Raw genomic sequence first — 14,353 nt, 5'->3', positions numbered from 1 at the left:
TTGCGGTTTTTATCTACCCTCAAACATGGAGGAAGCCCTCAAACATGCCTCAAACAATTGGGCTCTTCGATTTACAGTCTTGGACTCACCGCGGACTGCTGAAAAGCAGTCCGGCATTCGATTTTCCCATGTATCCCTATGCTTCGGGGAATCCTCGGACTACCCGCGGACCACCCGCGGTGAGTTCGAGACTGTAAATAAAAGGGCTGTGGTGCCGTGTATGAATTGGTGCCGTGACCAGAATTGGTGCCGTGACCAGGATTCGAACCTGGGTTCTGTTGAAAACCGGGGAGCGGGCGACGTAGAGAGAGGACCACTTTATTGTACCAGTGCAAGAATCATTCCGGAAAAGCCTAATGATGATGGCACGCGCCACCTCGTTCCCCGCATCCCCTCAGTTCATGCCAGGATCGTCGTCCTCTTCCTGTCCCGGTCGCTTTAAATAGGTATGCAACAGTGACCAAGACAGCTCAGAGTTGGGAATTCGAGGGGATCAGAAAAGAGGAAGTTTGGGATTGTGTTCACATGAAGTAGACACTGGCTAGCATTAGAGTGAACTCTAGCTTGCATTGTCTGATGCCTTCGGGGTCAGCAAAATTTTTATGTTCACCTATTTCTTTAATCTTCTCGGAACAAAATATGTGTAAATCGGCCATGCAAATACCAGACATAAGCTACATGTTCCCTAATGAATAGTAATTATCACTCGAAACGCCCAACCTGCAGCAGCACTCGTACACTAACACATCACATGGGATCACAGTAGCAATTTTCATACAGACAAAGCACCAGAGAACAAAAATTCAGCTATGGAAGGCAAACCTTGGCTGGCTCCACCCTTCAGCAACAACAAAAGTCCTCTTTTCAATAAAAGTTTATTCATTCCTCTGTGTCCTCATCAGGTCTCCTCAATCTGCTGCCTCAGCCTGTCTGTATTGTTTCCTTTTATATGCAAATATGGTGTATTTCTGGCTCCAGCGAAAAATACACCTCCTGGCCCATATGCTGCATCTAAATCCAAAGGGCATTTAGGACTGTTAGGACTTACATTGCTCCACAAGTTTGCCACGAGTTTCGTGCATACACTGGTATATATGTTCCAGAGGAGGAAGGTTCTATTTTGGAATGTAATGTGCGCTTCGCTACAAGGAAAGCTTTCTGAACTGTGGCCATCCTTCTCAGTAAATGGTGTGACGTGCTCCTGCCAATGCGAAGCGATGGGTCTTGTCAATATTCAACCGCTCCTGGCAGACCGGCCGTCTTGAGCCTGGGTGGAAGCGCACTCGCATTGTGCCAGTTCTGAAACCTGCCAAATACCCCTCAAATATTGATTTGTATCGGCCTATAGCGCTTCTAAGCTGCATCGGGGAAGATGGTATTGCTTCGCTTAGATGCAGGATCTGACTGACAAAAGCGTATATCCGTCGCAGATGTCGGGCTTCCGCAAGGGACGGAGCAGTATTGTCAACGTCATTGCCCCTGCAACACATGTGAAGCACACAAAGATCCAACGCCACATAACCATTGCAGCCTTCATTGACATCAAATCAGCATATGACTGTGTTCTCGATGAAGCTGTTCGGACAGCACTGAGGTCTGTAGGCATCGCGAGACGAATGTATGACTGAATGTCTGATTAGGTACCTCTCTGATAGGAGCATCTACATGTCTGTAGCAGACGGTGAGACATCCTTCCACAACGTGACCCGCGGTGTCCTTGCGCAGGGTGGGGTATTGAGCCCGACTCTGTTTAATATTTCGATGATTGGCCTTGGAAGATGTCTGACAAAATCCGTTGAAATATCTGTATCTGGTGCTCGGGGCCGCAACAGGTGTGCTCCAGTCGAGGCTCCAGCAGGCAGTCAGCGTGATTGAAAAATTTCTCGCGACACGTGGCCTTGATATATCACCGGCCAAGTGCGCCGCAATCGCCTTCACAAAGCGGGACGTCTCAAACTACCAGTTAACAGCCGCAGGCATACAGATTCCTTATGTCACCTATCACAGGTTTTTGGGTGCTACCTTCGACCGCCATCTGACATGGACGCCGCACATCCAAAGCCTAAAAGAGAAGTTAACGTCATTCGCGCACATTTTCGGCATGCTTTCCAACGGCACTAATGGATGTAGCGTCAGCTACATCCATCATGTACGACACCTTCCGCGAAGGCTTACTTCGTTATAGCCTCCCAGCCCTGCCTTCTCTCTCCAAAGGGAATTTTAAAATACTAGAGGGGTTGCAGGCCCGAATACTGAGGATATGTCTTGGTGTCCCAAGGACCACCTCCCCAGTGGGAACCATGACAGAAAGCAGGCGGCTTCCGCCCACTGCTTTGCAGGCAATGGAACACTTTGGATGCGCCTGCGCGTTGTGGCAAGGCAACATGGGCATCCCCTAGCTGCCGCCTGGGTCTTTGAAGCACAGCATGATCTGCCCTCCCAGTATCAGCCTTCAGCCTCGTCTCCTCACCCGCCGTGGCTTTTTCCTCCAATGAAAATTGTCGCCACGGTACCTGTATTTAAGAAGAAGGCGGATATACCAGCCCCAGCACTAAAGTTCTTTGCCTTGGAGCATATTAACAACCAATACAAAGGCCCCACTCATGTGTACACTGATGGCTACATCGTCGGTGATAGGGATCTCGATTCCTTCATCGCTCACTACCACCTGCGCCCTACTTAGCCTACGACAGTGCTACCGAGCTGGCTGGATGGCGTGCTGCCTTTCAGTATATTCTAAAGCAGCCAGCCAATCAATGGGCTGTTTTTACAGACTCACCCGAGAGCTGGAAAATCAATCTTTTGCACAGCGTAGATCTGCAGTGGCTTCCTGCCCACTGCAGAGTTTCCGGCAACGACGCAGCTGACAAAGCCGCCTCATCTGCCCACAGTCTCTGCACTCAAGCTCTGCCGATCCCATTCATGAGAAAGGATGCAGCAATACTCGCCTCATCAACCGCATGGAAAGTGCAGATATCTGGACTGACAAGGCAGCAATGCGCACCTGTTCACACGATTGATCCCAAGTGCACCTTCAGAATGCCACCTGGGCTCAGCAAGCGCGAGAAAGCCATTCTGCACATTCTGCACAGGCTGCACTTGAATGTGGCCTACACGGGACATTACCTCTACAAAATCCAGCAGGCATCTTCGCCTTTTTGGTCCACCTGTGGCTCACGAGAAGACATTCATCATGTTATATGTGTGTGCCCAAAGTACACCGTGCACAGACAGAAACTAATACATATCATCCTTGTGCAGGCAACTTGGTGCGGGACTTGAACCCTTGAACTGAGGGCTGTTTTGGGGCCTTGGTCGGGTCTCAGTCAGGCTGCACGTGCAATCAAAGCTCTCTTGGAGTTTCTTTGGGGCACAGAACTCGGCAGAGTTTTGCGAGTCAAAATTTTGGGCGCATGAAATGACATCTTTTTATTTTTATTTTTTTTTTGCTTTCTTTCCCTTTTTCTTCCATCATCTAGCGTCGCAAGCCAGCGCAATGGCTCAGCTAACCTTGCTGGTCTTCATTAAAGTTTTTCTCTCTCTCACAGCATTATCAAATATATGAAAGGCTGGGGGGGAATCCTGTATGGCCAAGTATGGAAGGCCTCGCATTAAAAGCTGGGTAGAGCATCTGCATCGGTTTCTTGCTTGATGCATCAGCTTACAAATACTTAATGCCATCATGGGCTGCAATTCACAATAGCTCCCAGCACTGCCACTAATAAATATCTGCCTTACCAGTACATCAACATGATCAGTATTTCAAAATACGCTTATTGATTTCAGTCACATACATAGCTAAACAAGCAACCAACTAATTTTCGGATTTCATACTGCTAGTTAGCAAGACAGTACGAGGCCAGGGGCGCTATTCTCGAGTTTTGTCCCTTTTGCGTCCCTTTCAAAAGTGCCCCTTTTGGCAAGCCCTGATTGGGTAACAGCAACAACCGGAAGTGACGTTACGCAAGCGCAACAAACCTACTGCCAACGCTCACTGCTTAACCGGAAGTACTTCACGATGAAAGGGACTCAAAAGGTTTTCAAAAGGGACAGTTACGAGAATACCGCCCCAGCACCTTAGTCCTCCTGCAAAAACATGGCCAGTTGTGATGAATACTCTGCTAGAGCTTTTATGCAATTTTTTTTTTTTCACTCTACTACCTGCACTATCAAGTTTTTCATTCTGATCAGTAGTAGTGTTGGAAATTCTACCGTATTGCTATGTAGCAAGGTGCAACCAAAAAAAAAACAAAAAAAAAACACTTAAATGCACAAAAACAGAGGCACGGCTAAATATTTTGCAGCACGGCAGTTTTGCCAAATCGTTTCACAATTTTGTATCCTGCAGACAACAGTTGTACCCAGCTCTCTAAACTCCCTCAATTTGGACGATTTTCACGATCCGACTGCTTTCTGTTTAACGAGGTTCTGCAAGATTCCAATTACTGAAATTTATTTTCATTTACGTAACATTGCACGCAATGCTAGGTCAAGATTAAATATATTTGAACACTCAATTACAATAGCTGTACTTCATTACTTTAAATGAACTATCCCTTTATCAGCCACCTTTGAAGTAAATTACCCTTCCTCTGCGCGCACACGCACGCACACAAGAGCACATGCACGCACACGCCCATACCAACCCAACTCATCTGACCAATGAGAAAAGTGAACCAGGTCACCCAGTCCCTGCGACGACAAGACCACAACTTTTATTTGCAAACAGGACAGTTCATCTGTCTATGTACATGGTGTAGAGAACCAACTTTCGAAAAAATACACAGCAATAAGCGTTCACCCCTCTCACAATCATTCACTCCGGGCCTTGCCACCGTCTTGCACTCGACACACGTGCAGTGTGAACACGCACTGGCACACGGCAGTGTACAAATAGAATTCCAAAAAGGTCTCTGCACACTTTAAATAGTATACTCTCCACCTGCCTGCCAACTTATGCCTGTGAATTAAAAAAAAAAGTGCATTCAAACACGAAGTGTTAACTGACTGGCAGAGTCGCTCATTGCATGTTGAGGCTGCCTGATCAGGCTGCTTTTACTCGGACAAGAAAAAAGAAAGTAAAATTCTTTTGAGCACAAGCAACAAACGCAAATTCAGAAGTGCGAGCACTTCTTGTGCGAGAGACTTTACGGCATTGCGCTGCGTCAAGGAACCGACAAGCTAGCAAATCGCCGGGTAAACGTCGACTTCTCGAAAAATTTCCGTACAAAATAGAACTGAACCTTTCAATGTATATACTTCTCTACAGTGCTTCACTACTACCCCGCTGTACAATGGCTACAATGAGAGATGTCCCAAGTGCAACAAGTCTGCAACCAAAAGCTGCCTAACACATTCTAAGTGTGCACCATCAAGCAGCATTTCACCGGCTCTTGTTTCGCTACATTTATTTTTTTCAAGTAATGAAAATTAAAACATTTTGGCATTCCGTAAGCCAGTTCTTTACAATGCCCCCTGAATTAGTTGGCAGCAGCTCAAAATAAAAGATTTGCTGCTGCTGATTTGCTTACGACAGGCAGTGGAATTGACAACTAATCCATCTAATGCTGCATTCTAGCCCTCCATTGAAAAATAATAGGTTCTAAAAAACATCCGTCGGCAGCGGCCATTGCCACTCAATTCCTCAACGAACGACACCTAGTACCTTCAACATGGTCCCCATCGTTTTACACCTCAGACACGGCTCATTGGGAGCATTAGAGAGCTAAACAGAGACTTTTGGCTGTTTCACAGAAACGCAGATGCCCCGCTCCTCTACAAGCCCGGACACCCACTACCCCAGACCCTCTTTTAAATAATAAATGGTAACCCTGGCCTATATGTACAAACAGTGTAGCTCATGGCTGGGGGAGGGGCAGGGGGGAAAAAAAACCACAACCCTCCCTCGTCTGACAATCGTCTCCAGACTGCTGATGTGACCCCAGCGGGTGAGTGGCGAGTCCATAAATTAGGAAATGCTGTGCGCCTTGGCGTCTCAGAGCTCAGTGTGCTCCCCTTCGATGGGCTGCTCGGGCGTGGGTTCCACGGGCTCCTGCGGAATGGCACCTTCGCCTTCTGCAAAGGCAGGAAATTCGAAAAAAGGACGTCAGTGTGTGCGTGTGCAAAAACATGGCAACTAGTAGCTACAACGAGCACAGGTAACATTTTTCTGAAGTGCTGCCTTATTGCAGTGATCTAGAAAGCCAAAATCTGTCAGGAAAATGTAATGCAAAGTGGAATGCATGTTCATGCGCAGCAAATACAGCCTCGTTGACAGCAATTTTTTTGGAATAATTGTGGTAAAGGGTGTGCCCGCAAGGAAAGCACAGGATTAGCGAAGCAGTTTTGTCCAGCCTGCATTTGGGGCTGCATTTTGTAGTTCAACAAGCACAAAACATTATTTCAGTTTGTAGTGTCCAGGGCAGAAGAGAAGCCCTCAGGTGTAGGGATGGGCGAATATTCGGTATTGTCGAATATTCGATCGAATAGCTCTCTATTCGTTATTCGCTTCGATCCGAATGCAGGTATTCGATATTTTCGAATTATTCGATGCTCCCGAATAGGCAGCGAAAAGCCAAGCCTTTCGGTCAAGCTTTCCGAGAGTTACCCCAGGCTTGGCTCAAGACCCACCAACGCGGACATTTCTGTTATCAGTGCCGGCACTGCCGAGTTGCTGCCTTGCCTAGAGGTTCGACGAAGCCCTCGGCCGCCAGCACACTTTAGGTTAAAAAAAAAAGGCGGCACTGAAACGACACCGCTCTGAACATAGCGGCACCAAGCCAGCAGACTTGTACAGGCCGCCATTTTGAATAGGCATGCCGCCATTTTGAATAGGCTCGCTCAGTGCGGCAGTACGCCGCACTAAGCGAGCCTATTCAAAATGGCGGCCAGCCACTTGCGGGGTCTATTCGTTTCACCTGCACCACGTGAACCAGTTCAGGCGGTGCGGCACTTCGCCGTTCGTTTCAGTGGTGCAGCTCGCGGCACCTGAACCGCGCCGTTCGATTCACCGGTGGTGCCGACGGGTGCAGGACGAGTTCATGGCTTTGCCTGCACTTCCTGCCGAGGAGGTGCAGAAGCAGACGAAAAACGTGCAGGGCTGGTTCCGCCGATGGCGGAACCCACTTTGCACCGCTGTGAACTGGTTCAAGAGGTGCAGGCTGAATCGAATAGACCCGTGCTTTGCTTGGCTACGGCCGAGGATACTAGTGGCTACAATACTTCTTTTTTTAGCGGAGCTTCTAGGCGGCGCTTAACTCTGCGAGTTTCTAGGTGGTGCTTAAACTTGTGAATGAGCAGCCGGCGGAAACTGCTGCACCTAGAGCATGTGGCGCAACAGGCATTTCTTCATGAAAACTTGTGAATACAGCAAAAGAAAGCTGTGTGTAAGATTTTGCAATAAATGTTCAACTGGTAATAGTTTTACACAATGCTAAAAAATTGTGTACATTAGTCAGGTCACAAGTTGCTCATTTGTCTTTGTGATTTGCAATGTGCACTATTCGAACTATTCGATTCGAAATTATTCGACCAAATCACTATTCGCTTCGAATTCGCTTCGAACCTCAAAATCTATATTCGCCCATCCCTACTCAGGTGCCCTTGGCGGCTACCTCTCAAAGTATTCCAATGACATCACAATGGTTTGAAATGCTTGAAAAATGCGTGGTTTTCTGGCACAATTTAAGTCAGGTAAACTTGCACCAGCTATAAGCCAGTATAGGGTGCGAATATTACTATAACAAAGCAAGACACGCTAGCTATTATGAGCAACAAAAAAGTCGGCAACAGCGTTTTGTATGGAACTGATGGACCGCTACAAACGCGTGGTTAACAAATCTTACCAGTTGCGGGCTGTTCCACAGGTATAGGTCCGTCAGGAATAACCGTTTCTGGAACAATTTCTTCTTCACCTGCCTCCTTGCTTGCGTCTAGAAAGAAAACAGCAGAAAAGGAAATAATGCCAGTTACAGTAGCACATCACATACGTTGTGGGAGCGAAGGAAATCCCACTACAAGTGGTACCTACGGACTATACCCAAAAGACTTGTCAAGGTCTGCACGTATGAAAACCATGAAGACGAAACAGCTTTCATAAGTGGCTATCGAGACAGCTTAACACCTCATCGCTTTAGCCTTGTATCTCTGATCCCTGATGTCATTCAACGAGCCTGCAGCAAATCATGTTTGCACACTTTTTAATGCCAACACATTAGCAAAATTTGTATATTAAGTGCTATTGCACCTGTCATTGCTACTTCTGGTCACAAATGTGTACTTTTGATCGCAAAAGAAGAATCGAAATTGAAGATGACATGATGTTGCCTGGTGTGTAAATGCACAGGCCTGCAATTTTCTAAAAGACACCAACATAACAGCTCGAGCTTTGCCACCACGCACTCCTACGATTGCTCAAAGAGAATGCATGTTCATCAGGGCACATTGAAATACAGCAAATTTGGCACCAAAAAAACCCACAAGAGCATTACTCCGCACTGCTAGCACTTCACTGTTCTTACAAGCCCTAACAGCTCGGTAAAGCATTGGCGCACCGCCTTTGTAAATCGAACTTTTCAATAACAGCAAAAGTAATCCATGAACAGTGCCATGGATGTCCTTGGCCTTAGTGATCAGTAACAGTAATGTAAAAGGAGGGCGTCCTTGAACTCCCCACCATTAGAGAAGAGGAAAAAGGTTTTGCTATCCTTGCTAATTTCCTCGCCTGCCCTTCCACTGATTTGCTCACAAGCCTATTGATTTCATTAAAAGATGAAGGAAACTGTGCCCTCTTGACATAGAGCAACATCTGCCATGTTTTTTAGCAAAGCAACAGTGCCCCCTCCCTCCCCCCCTCCCCTGCCCTCACCTGGCGTCTCGGGCTTCTTGGTGGTCGAGGGTTTGGGCGGTGGAGCCCGCTGGGCCTTGTTCAGCAGGTACTTGGTCTCCCGGTCAAGCAGCTGGATCTTGTCGAAGATCATGTGCAGGGTCAGCTTGGGCGCCTCATGCAGTGGCGTCGCCTCCTGAAGGGCCACCTGCTCGGCCTGCCAGTCCTGTCGGGGTCCAGAGAGAGAGAGAAAGGCCGCCCAAGTTTCAGAGGCTTCCTCGACTGTACTGAAACATACTACACAGGCAGAGAGAGCCCACGCTGCACCTGTAGCTATCACACTTATAGATCTTTAAGATGGCACAGCTGAAGGCACAGCCGAAACTTGGGTGCGAAAGATGTTGCTGCAATGCTCAGTGACATTTTGTACTGCAGTATGTACAAAGTAATGCCAGTGAGCGAGTATGTTTAATGGAGCCGAGTAAAAATAAACTGAGAAAGAAAAAAGAAATGAATGACAAAAATTAACAGGGAAAAAAAAAAAAAAAGCAGATGTGCAACCCCTTGCCACAAATGTTTCTCTATCTGCAGGAGGAGCAGCGATTAGGACAGCAGTTTCCAAAAAAAGCTGCCAACCTAGAAAGTACGAATAGCATGACCGGTGGCACAAAACAATGTCCTAACTTTTAAAACACTGATCGAAACTACAGCTCACCACAGAGCCTCTAACTCTGAGCTCACATTCAGTTCAAACAGCTCCCTTAACCGCTCCCCTTCACGCTCCTCAAGTGGTGGCCCAACGACACACCGGCAAAACATAGCAGCCCTTGCCTTGGTCTCGTTGATGATCCTGGACAGGGTGTTGATCTCGACCTCGGTGAAGATCTGATCCTTGAGCGTGCCAATGGCCGTGAGGTACACCTCGCTGGCATTGACCATGTTGTTGAGGGCAGCAAGGGCGCCCGGCCGCTCCCGGTGCTCTTGCACCCGGTCAAACAGGTCCTTCACGAGCCTGGTCAGCCCAGACAGGCGATCCTTGAAGGCCTGTGGGGCAGGGACAGCGGAAAAGGGGTTCAGCTTTGTTCCAGGAAGCACTGCGTCCCAAGTCACACTTTGGCTGTGCCACAAACAATATTGCCCCGTCATCATGCATTCTACAGCACGGCTTACAACGTTCGTGGGTTTTTGGACGCTTGCTTCCCAATGGGCTATGCAACTCCTTGCAGTTTTAACTATGACTAATACCCAAGAGAAAGACTTGGCCTAAAAAAAAAGAAAGAGAAAGGGCTGTACTTTACCATCTATTTTTCATATCAACCCATAAAGCTGTAGTTACTCATTCCTAGCCTGCCCGCAAAAAGCTTAGAAAATAAAATCTGTTTCAAAATGCAACAAAATGAAATTGATGCACTGCTCACCACTGATTGGCTATGACTAGACGAGCTGAGAAACTAGGGAGTTAATGTGCAGACAAACCAAGTAAGCCATTTTTTTTTAAGTATGGCAACAAACAAAATACATTCACATCTCTTTAGTATGTGAAGACTTGAGCTATAACAGCTTTAATTTAAAAATTCACACTACCCAACACTTGTTCTACAAAGACAGCCCACTCACAATGCAGGTGAAATGCACAGGATACAGTCACAGTCGTGACAAAATCGGCGGGAGGCACTGAACTACGATTATTTCCAAACGCCAATTCAGTGCAATAGAGACTAATTTTAACCCTTTTACTGTCGGGTGTTCCTGGCACAAGCTCACGGCACAAGCTCACGGCTTCTGCACAAGCCATAGTTTTAACACACGCCATGGCATAAGCCACAACTTTAACAAGCTCACGGCTTCTGCTCAGGGCATGACACCGGTAGTTGGCGTGTTTTAGCTAGCAGGAGATGCCAACCACCTTAGCAGGAGATGCCAACCACCTCTAGTGAGCTGCTAAGATAGCACCCGAATTGTTCCAGCAAGCCCCTCACGTTCATGCTTAAAACTAATTTCTCTCAGTGTACAAAAGTAGTGGTGTGGTGTAAAAGCAGCAAAAAAAAAAAGGGTGTTCTAGAAATTGAAATAGCAGCAGCAGTGCCATGATGTGCGCGCGTGAATGTGTATGTGCATTCACAAACACACATGTTGAAGTTCAAATTTTTTTACCTCGAAAGTCTCGGTTCCCAGGAGCAAGTCTATAGTCACAACTAAAGCAACGATTCAGCCCGTCAAAAACACAGACTGGTTTATTCAGTGGCTCTAGAATACCGCAACACGATGCCTGTGCGATGTTAGTCTACTGTTTAAATCCACCGCCAGCTCTTTGCCTTGCTTGTTTCGCACAACCAATAGCTACATCATGTCAATCGAGATTAGAACAGGCCTTCCCTTTTTATAGCACACCAACAAAATCATGTCTGCATTCATAATAAGCAAATGCTAGCCCAGCAGCTTCTCAGTTCAAGGTACCTAGCCTAGATATAACGAGTTGAAGACAGAGTCATGGTTACTTTGTCCCAACCACTGTACACACATGCTCCCAACGTTGCAAAAAAAGAAAAAGAGGGAAGGGAGGGGGAGGGGGGGGGGGGGTAATTGTAATCACTGCGATGACCTAGTAGCCTTTTGTTGACAGGTCTGCAACCAGGGGGGCACACTGCTGCTAGACACAGAGGAGGAGGCGTCGTCCTTACCTTGGTCTCGGCGCTGTCCGACTCGTACTCGAGCCAGTCGGAGTCCTCAGTGAGCTTGGCCAGCACCTTCTGGCGCTCGTCCTCCGTGGAGGCCTTCTCGTACTCCTCCGTGTACATCTTGTCCTTGGTCTCAAGCAGGAATGACTCCAGGGCGTTGCGTGCATGGTCCCTGGCCAGCTTCGCCTTGTCCTTGTTGTCCAGGTCCGACAGCCTGAAACACGCAAGGACAAGTACCACGAGTCACGTTAGGCACACCGAATTGAAGCTGTACCTAGGAGGCAAACAGGGAATTCTCAAGCGACCCCCTTCTACTTCAAAACACAGCACTGGCAAGCTCATGGCATGCACTTCTCCAGTGCACAAGCTCTTTAACAGGAGAGAATTTCTCACGAATCTGGCTGTCTGCTTGCAAAGAGGCAACAGCTCATATGGTCGTCGCAGCTCAATCTGCGCACACACTCACTTCTTGATGGAGTCCGCCAGTTGTTCCGAGCTGAGTGCCTTCCTGTCTACAATGATCAGCTGCACGGAGACTGGCTCCTTGAGAGTGACGACCTTTGTCGTCTTGGTGGTCTCGTTTGCGGTGGCCTTGCTGGCAGCATCAGCACTCCTCTCCTCAGCCTGCGCAAGCAGAACGCAAGCAGTGATAATCCTTTGAGCAAGGAGGGAAAAAGAAGTCTGGCCTGTTTTGAAAGCTGTCTCAAGAAAACTTGGCACGTGGGAATGTGAAGTACCATAAGCATCTACGCTCAGGCTTTGTGCAACGACAACCAGTTTCGAATGATGTGTGTACGGTGTCTCGCAGCACTTTAAAAGTCGTACAACCCACCTTCAATAACACGATGCGATAAGCTCGCATTGAGGGTGCATTTCTCAGGGCACCACATTTTGGCGGTACCGTAAAAAAATTGCTTGAGCAAGCAGAATTGACCCTGCTTATTCTTATCGAAATCAAGCGCTTAACGACAGGAACAAAAAAATAATAAATGAAACAGCAGCAGCAAAATGAACAGTTTGCATGGAAAAGTGGACTGCTACAGGCACATCTTAGTGTGGGAGAAAGACCAACTCTATGTGCAAAGTGGAGTTGCTTGGGAAGCAGCACGCCTCACCTGAGTCTTATTTTCAGTGGCTTGGCTGGCCGTAACATTCTCTGGCGCCGCTTCGCTAGCGTTGTCGGACTTGGCATCTTGGCTACCTTCCTCCTGCACGCAAATGATCAAGTTTTTTTTCACAAGCCCGCAACTTGCACACAAACACACGAAACAGCACTGCACGAGCTCTGAAATTGCGCCAAATTTGTCATGTGACGTCACGGGTGAGAAACAAGATAGGAACACATAAGCAAAAAAAAGCTTCCTTTTAAGCGATCTGCATTTGTTGCCACCCACGTGCGATTAAATACACTTCCTTGTATTCAAGCATGTGGAAGGCCCCTCTTCGTTCCTCTTTTTGCCATATGATGCAGATCATGGATTAAAATGGAGATGTGAACTGTGTCCTAATGAACCGACACTGGATACTAGCAGCTGTACACCAGTCCTTTTTCGTTACCACAACGCCATGCTAATGGCAACAGTTAGAGTTAGGAAGAGAGGAGGAAGAGAAATTCGAGGACGCTTACTTAAACACTTTTTATTTGTTGTGAATGCGAGATCAGGAATGTCCAGCTGAATGCCTGAGACATTGTTTCACTTCGCGTTATCAAAGGGCTTTGCAATCTCGTCACTGGAGACGCTTTGCTTTGCAATCTGCCTCAATGTTTTCGAATAGCTTTGATACGTAACATGCACGTTGTGTACCTGCTCGCTCAGGCCGCCATGTAATGGGAGAGTTAACGACAATGTTGAATTTTGCTGCATGTTCCTCCCCTCCCTTGGGAAAACCACTTCTGCTGCTGCCGGTCACGTTGTATGGTGCTTCGTGAAGGGGCCATTTTTATACCAGGGATGCCAATGCCAATGACAGATGCTAGCTTTTCCTAAAGCTTGCGCCATGGAATTCCTTGTTCAATGGAACACCTTCGAAGGAGCCGTTTTTCTGTTACAGATATCGGACGCCGCTTTTTTCGTTCAGAATTAATGCTTTCGCTTTCAAAACAAAATAATAAAAAAGGAGAATAATAGGAGGAATAGCGTAGCAGCAATAGGTCAAGGTGAGTGCTACGCACACAATGTCAGCGTGGCATTTGCAGCTCCAGAGGCAAACGCACACTTGTATGCTTGTATCAACACTCTGACTGCTGAACTTATTTAACCTTTTCTTTTCTCTCTCAACTAAGCTGTTGCGATGCACTCACCTTAGCAGCCTCGTCACTGCCGCCGGAGAAGAACTTGCCCAGGGTGCTGCCGAGTCGCGACAGCGTCGACTCCTCCGCTGCAGGGACCTCCTCTTCCACAGTCTTCTCAAAGGCAGCCTCAGCCTGTCACCGAGACAACACAGTTTGAGTAAGCAGGCAACCTGCAAGAGGAATCCTCACGGAAGGTCTTTGGCTACCTGAGCAATACAGCAGCAGCCCAGGCAAATGTGGTTAGGTTACAGAAAAATCTGGACTGATGTTAACTCAAGCATTACCATATTGGCTATCGGCTGTTTCATGTTTGTTTCAAAAAAATGTCTCGCCAGCATCATTCCTACCCTGTTACAATTGTACTAGGGGGAAAACGCGTGACATACGGATTCCAACTTCAAATGCACAAATTCAAATATTTAAGGTAGTAGAGAATGAAGGAAAGCTCCAGATAAACATTTGCGATGCTGCTCTGCACAGCGTCGTCCAAAACGTCGCCCTGTCACTGAAGGATCCATGTTCAGTCTTTCCAAGTAGCCTGGCTGTTCCAAATCAATT

At 47.4% G+C, this 14,353-nt stretch overlaps 1 protein-coding gene across 1 annotated transcript in view; it reads right to left on the bottom strand.

Moving 5' to 3' along the window:
- Window positions 1–4,689: 4,689 nt before the first annotated feature.
- The window catches only part of Grp170 (hypoxia up-regulated Grp170 co-chaperone protein), a 31,395-nt gene continuing 21,731 nt past the window's right edge, over window positions 4,690–14,353 (bottom strand). The window contains exons 14-21 of the mRNA XM_077706927.1: window positions 13,805–13,927; window positions 12,618–12,710; window positions 11,969–12,126; window positions 11,506–11,716; window positions 9,656–9,868; window positions 8,867–9,050; window positions 7,845–7,931; window positions 4,690–6,075 (exon numbers count right to left, since the gene is read on the bottom strand). Of these exons, the coding sequence (XP_077563053.1) occupies window positions 5,996–6,075; window positions 7,845–7,931; window positions 8,867–9,050; window positions 9,656–9,868; window positions 11,506–11,716; window positions 11,969–12,126; window positions 12,618–12,710; window positions 13,805–13,927 (1,149 nt within the window). The 3' untranslated portion in view covers window positions 4,690–5,995. The remainder of the gene's footprint in view (window positions 6,076–7,844; window positions 7,932–8,866; window positions 9,051–9,655; window positions 9,869–11,505; window positions 11,717–11,968; window positions 12,127–12,617; window positions 12,711–13,804; window positions 13,928–14,353) is intronic.

The sequence above is a fragment of the Haemaphysalis longicornis genome, unplaced genomic scaffold, assembly GCF_048455015.1.
Source record: "Haemaphysalis longicornis isolate Haplotype H1 unplaced genomic scaffold, Haemaphysalis longicornis Haplotype H1 scaffold_4, whole genome shotgun sequence".
NCBI lineage: Eukaryota > Metazoa > Arthropoda > Arachnida > Ixodida > Ixodidae > Haemaphysalis > Haemaphysalis longicornis.
Note: the sequence above shows the minus strand (reverse complement) of the source record. Positions and strands in the feature narration are given on the sequence as shown.